Source organism: Phragmites australis, chromosome 1 (assembly GCF_958298935.1).
Source record: "Phragmites australis chromosome 1, lpPhrAust1.1, whole genome shotgun sequence".
Classification (NCBI taxonomy): Eukaryota; Viridiplantae; Streptophyta; class Magnoliopsida; order Poales; family Poaceae; genus Phragmites; species Phragmites australis.
In genome coordinates this window covers 28,768,105-28,779,470 of record NC_084921.1, presented here as the reverse complement: position 1 = coordinate 28,779,470, position 11,366 = coordinate 28,768,105, and the positions used below count along the sequence as shown (strand labels likewise).

The following is an 11,366-nucleotide window of genomic DNA, read 5'->3' as shown; positions in this document are numbered from 1 at the left end:
TCGTGACCAGATTTTTGTTCATCCCCCCATTTTCTTCTTCTAAGAGGTTAAATCTAGGTCTCAAAATGCTAGTTGGTAGTGCAGCTACCTGTTCTGTCAAAGCAACGAGGGTAACTGCTGCTATGGTGAAAGACAGGGAAGATGTAGGTTCAACCATATTCCCGAAAATGCTCCTTGGCTGCAAGGAGTGCATGACGTTCTGGACAAGGGGTATATCAGCCGATGGAGTCTGAACTGCTAGCATGACTCTTTTAATCATTCTAACAAAATCTGGGCATATGAACTACTGTACTGCAAGCTGATTTTGGATAGCTTCAGCTTGTGTTGCTTGCGAAAAGGCTACCTGGTTCTCCTGTTCCTGAACTAGCACAGTAGCTACAGGTGCAGCTCCTTGTTGAAGCAATAGCACTTCTGACTTGTATTTTTGCATCTGAACTTGAGAAGCCTGTGCCTGATCTTGCTCTTGGTGTTGGTTTAGTCTGGAAGCTATGTTTTCAACTTGGTTGACTTGCTTATGTAGAAGAATCTCAGTAGAAGCGCTAGAACCTTGTGTATGGAAATGCCCAACTGAGAATAATGATGTCCCCATAGAAACGGAGGTGGGATTTAACATGGAAGATTGCTGGTCTTGTGCATGCTTTGGTGGCTGTGCAGCAGTACGTTTTTGCCCAGCTGGCTTATTATTTTCTCCTTGATGAATAGCCGATGCAACATTGTTTGACTTGGGCTTCCATCTCAGACTTTTGTTTAGCTTTCTTTTAAAGAAGATCCTTGCTATATGGCCATAGTTGAAACAGTTTTTGCACCTCACCTTCCCTAAGCAGTCACTGGTAAGGTGGCCTATCCCTAAGCACTTAGAGCAAAATGGTCGAGGGAGGAAACCAGTATAGTAACCTTGGGCAACCAACACAGAGTGCGTTGTATTTGCAAACGTGCCTAACTTTGTAATATTAATAAACAATAAATATATTTGCGACAAAAATTCGCTGCAGGCCATGCCCCCATGGCTCGGCAGCAGTACAAATTGGGTTGTTACTGGACCAGTGGACCTCATGGTCCTCCTAGAAAATGAGGCCCATTCTGAACCCAGACCCAAAAGCCCAGACGCGGAGCACATTGCAACTGCCGTCACAGCACCGGCGCGGCGAGTACTAGAGCCAGCCCAGGCGCGGCGCGGTCTCCCCTCCCCGTCCCCTTTTCGCCGCTGCGTCCGCGCCCTGTCCCCTTCCGCTGCCGAGCGAGTGATCGGGAGGGGACCGGGATGACCTCCCACCATTCCGAACTCCCCGACCCCGTCGCCACCGGCGCCGACGGCGACGCCCCCTCAGGTGCGGCGCCTACCTCTCTCCTCTTGATCCTCCTGGTGGCTCGGCTCCGCTCCTCTCGTGGGATTCCGGTCGCTGCGGTCCTGCTGCTCCGGTGCCCCGTCCCGTTGGTCTGGTTTAGGGCCTCGGATTCGAATTACCGCGCGGCGCGAGCACGTGCATGCGCGCGCGCGCGTTCGCGCCTGCTCGAGCGCGCGGCCGCGTCGATGCCCCCTCCTCTTAGGGTTCTGGGAGTTCGTTTAGTCGTTGTGTGCACGTGTCTTATTTTCTACCTGCTGTGTTGGTTCGAGCTTGTCGCGACGTGGTTTAATCCTAGGGGTTTAGGGTGAGTAATCTTGGGATGTGGATGCTTCTCTCTTTTATTGCGCTACTTCCGCTTCATGACGATTTCTCTAGGCACCGAGGTTTTAGTTGAATTGCACGACGATTATAAATAGGTGAATACCAATAGTTCCAAGTGAGATGCCTGTCCTGTTGAAGGTTGTTTTGGTTTGTGATTTTGTGTGCACATCATTCGTAGAGGTCCAAGTGCTTGATTTTCCGAGAATTCGTACTTTATCCTGCTACTGTTTGGCGTTTGCTACTAGCCTTCATCAATCGTTTTTACCATTGTTTGTGAATCGGTGACACAGCATCATTTTGACAGAAATTCTGGAATGAGACGATTCTGATGAGTGATGATTCCAGTTGCATGCACGTGATGCATTTACTTGATAATTTGGTAGCGGAATTAGTTGCATATAGCTAGATATATGTGTTTTAGGAGATTTTACTCATCATGAATGGTTCTCTTGGTCAGAACTCAGAACTACCTTTGTCCATATCATATCCCCTTTGTTTCTGTTTCTATTGGGTATGTATCAGTGATGTGATACTAGCTTGCTGGTGGTTATGGCACTGGCTGGCTGCAAATGGCACTTGGGATCTAGCTTTGCTGTAACCGTTGAGTTCTCTTGCAGATCATAACTCAGAATTGCCATCCCCACCCTATCATATTGTTACCAAACCTGGCCAACTCCCAGTTGAGTTTCTTGAACCCTCAGCTGGCCAGAAGTTGGTAATTGGATTTGACTGCGAAGGTGTTGACCTCTGCCGCAATGGTGCTCTCTGTATCATGCAGGTGAGATGAAATAAAGTTTAGGGGCCATGCCATATTTGTAATACAAACTTCTGTTTCAATATTGTGCCCTCACAAACTTTATGTTTCAACCAGATATTGTGTAAAGCTCTCCAGTATGACCTTATGTTTTATTTCTCGCTCTTCTAGTTCCTCCTAACTAGATTGAACCTTACAATAATTCTGCTTGAAATGCTACCTCATTATCTTCAAGCGCCATGCATCCTATCTTTGACATGCACCTAGACTGAATGTTTATGTACCTGTTGTTTTCATCCAACTTCTTACACAAGCATGTATTGTGTCTTTTAGTGGCAATTTGATTGTTTAATTTATTTTTGCTACTAATGTAAGATATTTTTGCTGGTTATCTTGTTCTTTCAGCTTGCATTTCCCGATGTTGTATACTTAGTTGATGCTATTGAGGGTGGAAAAGAACTCATTCAAGCTTGTAAACCAGCACTTGAGTCTGATCATATCATCAAAGTTATACATGATTGTAAAAGAGACAGCGAGGTTCCTCCTAACTACGAGTTTTTAACTTATTTTAGCATCAGATCTTTTTTCATATTTTTTTTGGCCTGGCTAACTAGTTTAGAGTTACCATTCTTTGCAGGCTTTGTATTTTCAGTTTGGCATCAAATTGCATAATGTGGTGGATACACAGGTAATCACCATATGTATGTAGGTTTCAGTAACTAACTTTGTTAGCTGACTTATTTCTCTGCCGTACGCAAGTACTATAATGTCCTCTACAACAACAACAACAAAGCCTTTGTCCCAAGCAAATTGGGGTAGGCTAGAGATGAAACCCACAAGATCCAACTAAAAAGATGATGAGAAAACAATAATGATAATAAACGTACTAGCAATAGTAAAAACTATAATGTCCTCTGCATTGGCAATTTTTTTAAACTGTACATAGCCATGACTTTGAGACCATTTGGTCTGCAGAAGGCAGAAGTACTGATGTGTCCTCTGACCTCTTCTTTAATTGAGATCTCTCTGTAGTATTAGCTTTGAATATTGTGGTTATTCTCAAAAAAAAAAAAAGCTTCAATTACTACTATTGTGTGCAGATCGCTTATTCTCTGATAGAAGAGCAGGAAGGAAGAAAGAGAACATTTGATGATTACATATCTTTCGTGAGCCTTCTTGCTGACCCACGCTATTGTGGTACTTGCTATACATAACTGATTCAGACTTTCAGTTCTTTCATGAATGGCAGAAGACCATTTTACATTGTTTCCTTGGTGGATTTTGTTCTCTGCAAAATCCACATTATATTGTGAAACCTAGTTCTGAAGAAATACAGTACAGATTTGTGCTGCAGCTAGTGCTTAACCTTGAGCTATGTGCTTATGTTTTGTGTGCACTTGTAAGTGTTTGACCACAATTCTTGTTGACGCGATTAAGTAACCTGGAATCCTTGCCTTGTGGTGGACTATATGCCCTATCATAGATTCCTTACCTAAATATAATTAGGATGCAAAATTTTTTGTTTGCAAATATAACAAGTTGAAATGATGCCTTCATTTGATTTTCTACTTTTGTAATCCATAAAATTACAAATATACTAAAATACGCATAATATAATTTGGACATGATGTGCTGTCAATCCCATGTTTCTGTATTGAATGATGTGTTTGAAGGTATGGGCTTTTCTTGAAGGATAATGCTTGAGATTCCAATTTTGCAAGTAATGTTATTGAGTCATTGACCATTCGCCATTTTGTCAGATATTACTATATTAGTTGTCCAACCATACAGGTAGGGAGCTGGGACCTTTGACTCAACTAGCAGAGTAGCAGGACAGGTTGGCGGACTGGTTGACTAGTGTAACATCCCAAATTTCGAGATTTAAGATTTTTTTTCAAAATATTTAAATTTTCTCCATTTGTTCATTGTTCAATCTTAAATTCTGAAAATCACAGCTCAATCTGAATCACTTCCAACTCTCAGATCCTTCAGTGTTTGAGGCCAAATTCTCTCATTTTCTTACAAGCCAGCCAGCCCAAAATTCTCCCCTTCCCTTTGTGGGCTATTTACATTACCTTTCCCTGCCTGCCAATTTGCGTTTGGCCTAGTCCAGCTGCCACCTCCTTTGCCTGCTACGCTCCTCTGCTACCCTCACCTTCTGATTAGTTTCTCCTCCCCTCCTCCCTTCCTATCCTATTTCTCTCAGCCTTGTTCTTTCTCTCTGTTTCTCTGCTCTGTTCTAGATCTAGATGTAGTATTACCAGGCTAGCAGCAACAAGCAACACCAGGTGGTAGATGTATACATGTAGTAGTGCATTAGGATTAGAAAGTGGTAGTGTAGTAGACTAGTAGTGTACTAGTGGTAACAAATAGGAGCTTGTAGTAGCAGCAAGTCTTGGAGTAGCCGAAACTAGTCAGCCAGAGCATGGCATGGTTCCTACACTCATTTAACTGTCTTAGTAACCATGCTTGTGAACTTGTGAGTAAAGTATGGTTTTTTTGCTTGTTTCGAGTAAGTGATAATTATACATTACCTGATTACACAAGTCGATGTTGGTTAGCTAGAATTGATATAATGTGGTTCCGTCATTCATGTTGCTAATAATGTGCTCTTACCGTTGAACATCATAATATCAATTAATCCCACTCTTTACACACTGTAGATGTTCAGTTGGTGTATGAAGGAGTGCAGCTAATTATTTTCTGTTTTAATGTCTGATTGTCCGATGGTGTGATACTGTGGCACTGTTTTATGTAGGCATACCATATCCTGAAAAGGAAGAAGTCCGTACCCTTCTAAGGCAGGTTAGCGACCTGTGATGAAAATTATTAAACCCCTATTTAGAACATTATTGTTGCTGAAGGTCTGAATTCTGAAATATTGTGTTACATTCTATGGTATTGCCTGGCCATTAGATGTCCTATTGTTTTGATATATATTTTTTAGAGGAAAGCTGACTAATAATTTGATGGACTTCAGGACCCTAACTTTTGGACAATTAGACCCCTGTCTGATATGATGGTTCGAGCAGCCACAGATGATGTCCGCTTCCTTCTCAATATACATGAGAAAATGATGGAGAAGTTAAACACAGTATCTTTATGGCGTCTGGCAGTTCGCAGTGAGCTATACTGTAGGTGCTTTTGCATAAATGACAACCAGTATGCAGATTGGCCACCTCTTCCTCCTGTTCCTGGTCAGTGCATCTAAGTTTTTTCTTACCCTTCCGTTCGAAATTAAGAAGCTTGCCATATGCTAAAGTCCATTTTACTTGCAGCTTTTAACCTTTAAGTTAAATGTGAATATAGTGTCTGGAATTGTTTTATGGGTTGACAGTAGGGCTGTACAAAGCGGTTTACAGAACTTGTATAAAAACTGCTGGTTGTGGCTAGCGGAGGCACACACAACAGTGAGTAGCCGCAGCAAAGGCAGTAGGCTGCTGGATCAAACTAGTTTTGCAAGGGTTGGCAGAACCGGGTTTGACCAACCTGGGTTTGAACAGCCGTAGGTGACAGTGTAGGCACAGAGTTTTATGGAGTAATTTGAAACTTTGACAACGTACCTTGGTCCTAGATATAAGCCTCGCTAATGTGGAATGGATGTGTTTACATTACATCATTTAGTTCCTTGAACAATGATTTTCAGCTTTGTCAACTGAATTGATAGAACATTGTTGGCATTGTAGATCATTTGTGCTGAGTGTTATTTGTGACATACAGATGACATTGAAGCTGGTGCTTATGTTCCTGAAGTCGATATCCTATCAGTCTTAGATGTGCCTCCTGGGAAAATGGGACGAGTTATTGGCAGAAAGGGATCATCGATAAAGGCTGTGAAAGAATCTTGCAAGTAAACATCTTAAGTCTGATTTTGTATATATCCGATGCTCTATGCTGTTAAACTTCATTGATCTTCTTTCTGTTTTTTTTGGCTCCTCTCTTCAGCGTGGAAATCCATATTGGTGGTGCTAAGGGGCCTCCAGACACAGTAGGTTTCCCAGAGCCTTGCTTTTCACAAACGATATATTCATCAGTTACTGGACAGTGATGTTCGGCTTTGCTGAATTTCTGCTCCAGCCTTCTTGAATAAATGAACTGTAGTAGCTACAATTTTGTATAGAAATCAACCAACAAGGGCGTTATTTAGTAATACACCGTGAAGTATTGTGGTCAACGCTAAGCTCAGCACATTGTGTTACTAACTCATTTCTGAATTTGAAATAGCTCGTAATATCCAATGTTTTCAAGTCAATAAGTCAACTCTGGTTGCCTTGGCACCGACTAACTGACTAGGTTGACTAGAGGGACGACTAGACCCGACTAGTCGGTCAACTAGGCAAATAGTCGTCCAGGCAATCAAGCTGCAAGTTCTACTTTTAGTAGTTTAGTACTATACAACAAAGTGTACTATACATGGTTCTGAACTTTTAATTCAGGCATACAATGTACTACTAAGTATTATTACTCTATCAGTATACACTACTATGTGACTAGGATTCTACTCATCTACTGGGCTCAAACTGAACTGGGCTGAAATTCCAAGCTCAACTCACCATCCAGGCAAGTCATCCGCGCCTAAACTGGACGACTAGTCGCAATTAGCCGTTGACTAGCCGGATGACTGGTCGACTATCGCTCCAGTCAAGTTGCTGCACCTAGTTGGTGCCCACCGACCGACTGGATGATTAATCACCGATTAATCGTGATTAGTTGGATGACTTAATAACATTGATAATATCACAAAATATTTGACAGAACAGACCCCTACCACACACGAAATAGTATAATGATCTGTAGTTATGCACAAATACAACAACAACAAAGTCTTTTAGTCCCAAGCAAGTTGGCGTAGGCTAGAGGTGAATCTCAACAGGATCCACCAACAAAGATGATGAAAAAGTTTTAAAAAAGGTATTAGTGATAGTATTAATAGCAAAAGGAGACTGATAGCCTAAGTAGTGGTTCAGGCACATGGATTGCTGATTTTTTTTTTCTTTGAGTTTTACCTTATATGGAGGATTGGGGTTTGGTTCTTTGTCTCCGTTGCTAGAACGTGTAGTAGTCGTAGGCTTAAGAAGCTGATCTCTACTGGACAGACATGTATCTTCCATTCTTCTTGCTAAGGTGGTCAATACCACAGTAGAGCTGGCCCAGGCTAGGGCTTGGATGCATATGAACTTCTCTCCCCCATTATGCAAGCGATTAAATGCCTCAATCATTACAATTCCATTATTTCGAGCTGTATGCATTCGGAAGCTAATGCCTAGTTAGAAAGCAATTGCTGTTAGAGTGTTAGGGTAGATAATGAGATCACACTAGTAGGTTCTTCCTAACTTACGGAAATGATGACAGAAGAAAAGGGGTTACTTACACTACATAGACATTGAATAGTCTTCTATTCTCTTCCATTGATAACCAAATGAGCATTTTGTTAACTTTTCTGATCTTCATTATCTGTGTGCTTAATGTAGGTGTTCATCATTGGACCAGTGAAGGAAGTCAGGAAGGCTGAGGCCATCCTCAGAGGCCGAATGCTGGAGTTCTAGAGAGGCTACCCTTTGTGACCCATGCTTCAACTGCTTTATCTTCTGAACACGAAAGGGGATATACAAAAAGTTAATGCGGTACCGTGTGTCGTCTGGATCTCTGATCCTTGGCATGAATGAATCAAGCAAAATAATGGAATTCAAGGCAACTTCGTAGTGTTGTACATGCTCTGCTCTACTCTACTCTGTTAAAGATTTTCTGGCCTGTGATGGCTGACGCATCAGGATCTGGAAGCTTGTTAGATTTCGCTCTCTTAAGCCTCTACCTGTGCATTAAACATGGTGGCAATCGCCCTAACTGCGGCGCATTGATTGGGTCACCTGGTCAAGCTGCTCAAGCGAGCGGTCACCAGAAAGAAGGAACTGGTGTGTGTCCTACCACCACCGTTAGGTCCGTTGAGCAAGATTTTGCTCGGAGATCTCGCTTTGAATGCTGATGGCAACTTGGGAGCTGGGAACAAATTAGCTATGCTTTACCTTGATCCGGCTAAAGCTCATTCAAGGGGGAGGCGAGCCCCACAGGAGATCTATCAGCTAGATGCAGGCCAAGAATTCGGACTCGGCAACAAACCAGATGGACCCGGCACGGCGATGGGTACGTCCCTGGAGGACCACCTCTTGTTTTCAGTGTACTGATCCTCGTGTCATAGGCTGCTCTCTATCACTTCGTAGCACTGTTCCTCGTGCGATGAACTTCCACGGATCACTTCTTGCCGATGTTCCTCGTGTGTTCGTTTTAATCCGCTTCCAACTCCTCTCTCTCTCTCTCTCAGCATCATATGCCTTGGTTATCTCCTATTCTACTGTAAAGCTCTCCCTTTACCGCCTTCTTTTGTCGCCTATTTTTGTCGCTTTTCGCTTCGGAATGATCCTGGGCCGGAAGTTTTGCAGCATCACTAAGCACGACGTTATGTGTCTACCCTTCACAGCATAGCAGAGTGAACTGTTTGGTAAAGACTGAAGAGCGACGAATGCTGTCGAAATACACTCTGTCAAAAATCCACGAGAGTATACCTTGTGGCTATGCATCTCCGGCCTGGAAATGGGAAGTTTCGCCCGAAAGATTTTCCAATTCTGCGTTTGCCCGGTTAGCCGATCTGGATCCGTCGCCTGCCCCACGCGGTGGCCGTGTGCGACGGCGACAGCGGCGTCAGACGCGTGTGATGAGGCGACCGAAAGCTAGCGACGGGCGCGCTTGGCGCCTCGCGCCGGGTGCTCATCGGGATTGCCCCCCCCCCCCCCCCCCCGGCCCACGAGGCTGCGTGGGCCGCACGCATAACTCGCATGCGACCAAGCGCTGGACTGACGGCGACGGCCGGCCGGTGGTCCTGCTCGACGGAGGGCGCCGCTGTGATGCGCGCTGCTTGATCGGCCGGAAAGGGATGGCACCCCGTTTTGAAGTGGTTACATGTCGCTTCTCTCGGCATGACATGTCATAAATCAGTAAATTGGGTCGATTAAATGATGTAGCGCACTCCTCGGAGTCGATCTTATGCCGACTCTAGCAGGAGCGGTAAAACTTTCCGTTTCACCTTGCTGACTACTTTTTTTATCCTTTGTCGAGGGGAGCTGGCCGCAACACGCTCCAGCAACATCGGTATCTACCTCTACATAAGGGCGGGAGCCAGACGCCGGCAAAGTTGTGGATAGAAAAAGGAGGCTATATCACTGTAGCTAAATGATGACGGTGGATCTGAGGATAAAAGAAAAATAATAGAAAATAGAAAATAGGATAACTGCCGTAGATGAAAAAAATTGAGAATGTTGTAATAGTGTTAGAAAATACTATAATAATATTACATGAGATGAATTTTTAAAGTACCTGCTGAAAATTAGGAGTATTAGGATGGAATCCCACAGCTATTATAGTACACAACTGAGGTGACGTACTAACCTTAATTTGGTGTGAGTTGGTATGGACATGGGCGGAGCTAGGATTTAACATGGAAACATGATTTGATTTAATTTAATTAAGACCTCAAATTGATCGTTATAAATAGGGGCATATTTTTATTAGCTCTATTGAATCCATGTTCCAACTTTGAGATGGAAAGAGATGCGGTCACAAAAGTTTTTTCTTCTGATTTATCCAGCCTCTCGTAGTAGTAGATGTAACTCAAAACAATGACATGTTAAGCCAACTCCCTCATGTTGGCTTCACTAGTTTACTGTGGCCATTTCATACAAAGTGATACAAAATTTTCTATAACAAAATATCTGGTACTCGGATTAAGTATGTAGCAGTAGAGTGTGTAAGTCATAATTGCCAAGGACGAACACTTGAATTCAATGAAGTATGTCACAAACACTCGTTTCATCATAACATGACAGAAACCACATATAAGGAAAACGTGCTTGACCAAGCCCTAAGCACACAACATATAAGAGATGATACGTCCTGTACATTTCATACTTTGGTAACATGGAATCTCAAATCACGACCATACTTGGTCGATTCAAATTATATGTGTTGTGAAATGATGCACCGCAGTGTTCTCTCTAGCTTCGCCCCTGCTTGCAAGGGTATGTGCGAAATTACCCTCGAGTTTGTTTGAGCAGAGAGATGTTAGATCCAATGTTTTTAAGTTACGAGGGAAAATGGACAACTTTCCCCCCCATTAAATCCCTGCTATCCATGATCGAAACTTCGGATAAGCAATCCACCTTTTGTAATTTGAACAGAAGTATAGCAACTCGACAAAAAATTGAAGAGTCGACCATATCTGTACAACTAGGCACTAGCCGACTAGTAAATTGTTATCTATCCGCTACTTACCGCTAGATAGGAAGATTTTCAACTGTGGGGTAACTTAACATTGTATCTCTCTCTTTAATTTAATCCTTTTTAGGGTAGACAATGAAAGGAGTTGCAGAGCCAGATTTATGTGGGGATATGATCAGGATATGACAACAAGACCAGCCAAATCCATCCTCAATATATACCGTGATGTGTCGTGACACTTCCATCGGTCTCTTACATAATTTATGTAAGAATTTGAGAAAGGACAAGGGTTCCCAAGCATACAAGGGACTGCAGAAAATTATTAGGCGAGGCAAGGGTCCCCAGCAGATCAATTGTTCTCTTAACTGGGACCCTGTGTAGATCACATTCCCGATCTCTCTTGGTCTCTAGGTTCGAGTCCTTCAATCACTAAAGCAATTCAGCCATGGAGCTAAACTAGAGTCATCTGAAGATACCCTAGGACCTATACAGGAAATGTGAGAACTTATTCTAGTTCCATATTTGAATCGACCAATTTGTGATGGAATCATATATGGTAAATTCTTACATTCCAAACAAGCCTTGGTACAATGAAGAGAGATTGGAATATGAAAGAGGAGGTGACGCCAAAAGAGAGGAGCTAGCGCGCGTACGTGTCAAAGCTCAACGGAAGGGAC

At 43.0% G+C, this 11,366-nt stretch overlaps 1 protein-coding gene across 2 annotated transcripts; it reads left to right on the top strand.

Moving 5' to 3' along the window:
- Nucleotides 1-1,130: 1,130 nt before the first annotated feature.
- On the top strand, nucleotides 1,131-8,191 carry LOC133914403 (uncharacterized). Of its 2 annotated transcripts, XM_062357521.1 has the most exons (11): nucleotides 1,131-1,328; nucleotides 2,285-2,445; nucleotides 2,827-2,958; nucleotides 3,059-3,109; nucleotides 3,522-3,618; nucleotides 5,180-5,226; nucleotides 5,402-5,618; nucleotides 6,142-6,271; nucleotides 6,367-6,409; nucleotides 7,893-7,980; nucleotides 8,077-8,191. In XM_062357521.1, exons 1-10 carry the CDS (start codon nucleotides 1,262-1,264, stop codon nucleotides 7,965-7,967), a joined length of 1,020 nt encoding a protein of 339 aa, XP_062213505.1. In that variant the 5' UTR covers nucleotides 1,131-1,261; the 3' UTR covers nucleotides 7,968-7,980; nucleotides 8,077-8,191. The 2 variants fall into 2 exon arrangements, with proteins under 2 accessions (XP_062213505.1, XP_062213498.1); XM_062357514.1 differs by having other exon boundaries at nucleotides 1,133-1,328; nucleotides 7,893-8,191.
- The last annotated feature ends 3,175 nt before the right edge of the window (nucleotides 8,192-11,366 follow it).

What these genes read in the sequence shown, in the direction of transcription:
- LOC133914403 (XM_062357521.1), top strand. Translation starts at nt 1,262, where the DNA reads ATGACCTCCCACCATTCCGAACTCCCCGACCCCGTCGCCACCGGCGCC. An exon ending in ATTGTAAAAGAGACAGCGAG is followed by an intron (nt 2,959 to 3,058) that starts GTTCCTCCTAAC and finishes CATTCTTTGCAG; the next exon opens with GCTTTGTATTTTCAGTTTGG. An exon ending in ACCTCTTCCTCCTGTTCCTG is followed by an intron (nt 5,619 to 6,141) that starts GTCAGTGCATCT and finishes TGTGACATACAG; the next exon opens with ATGACATTGAAGCTGGTGCT.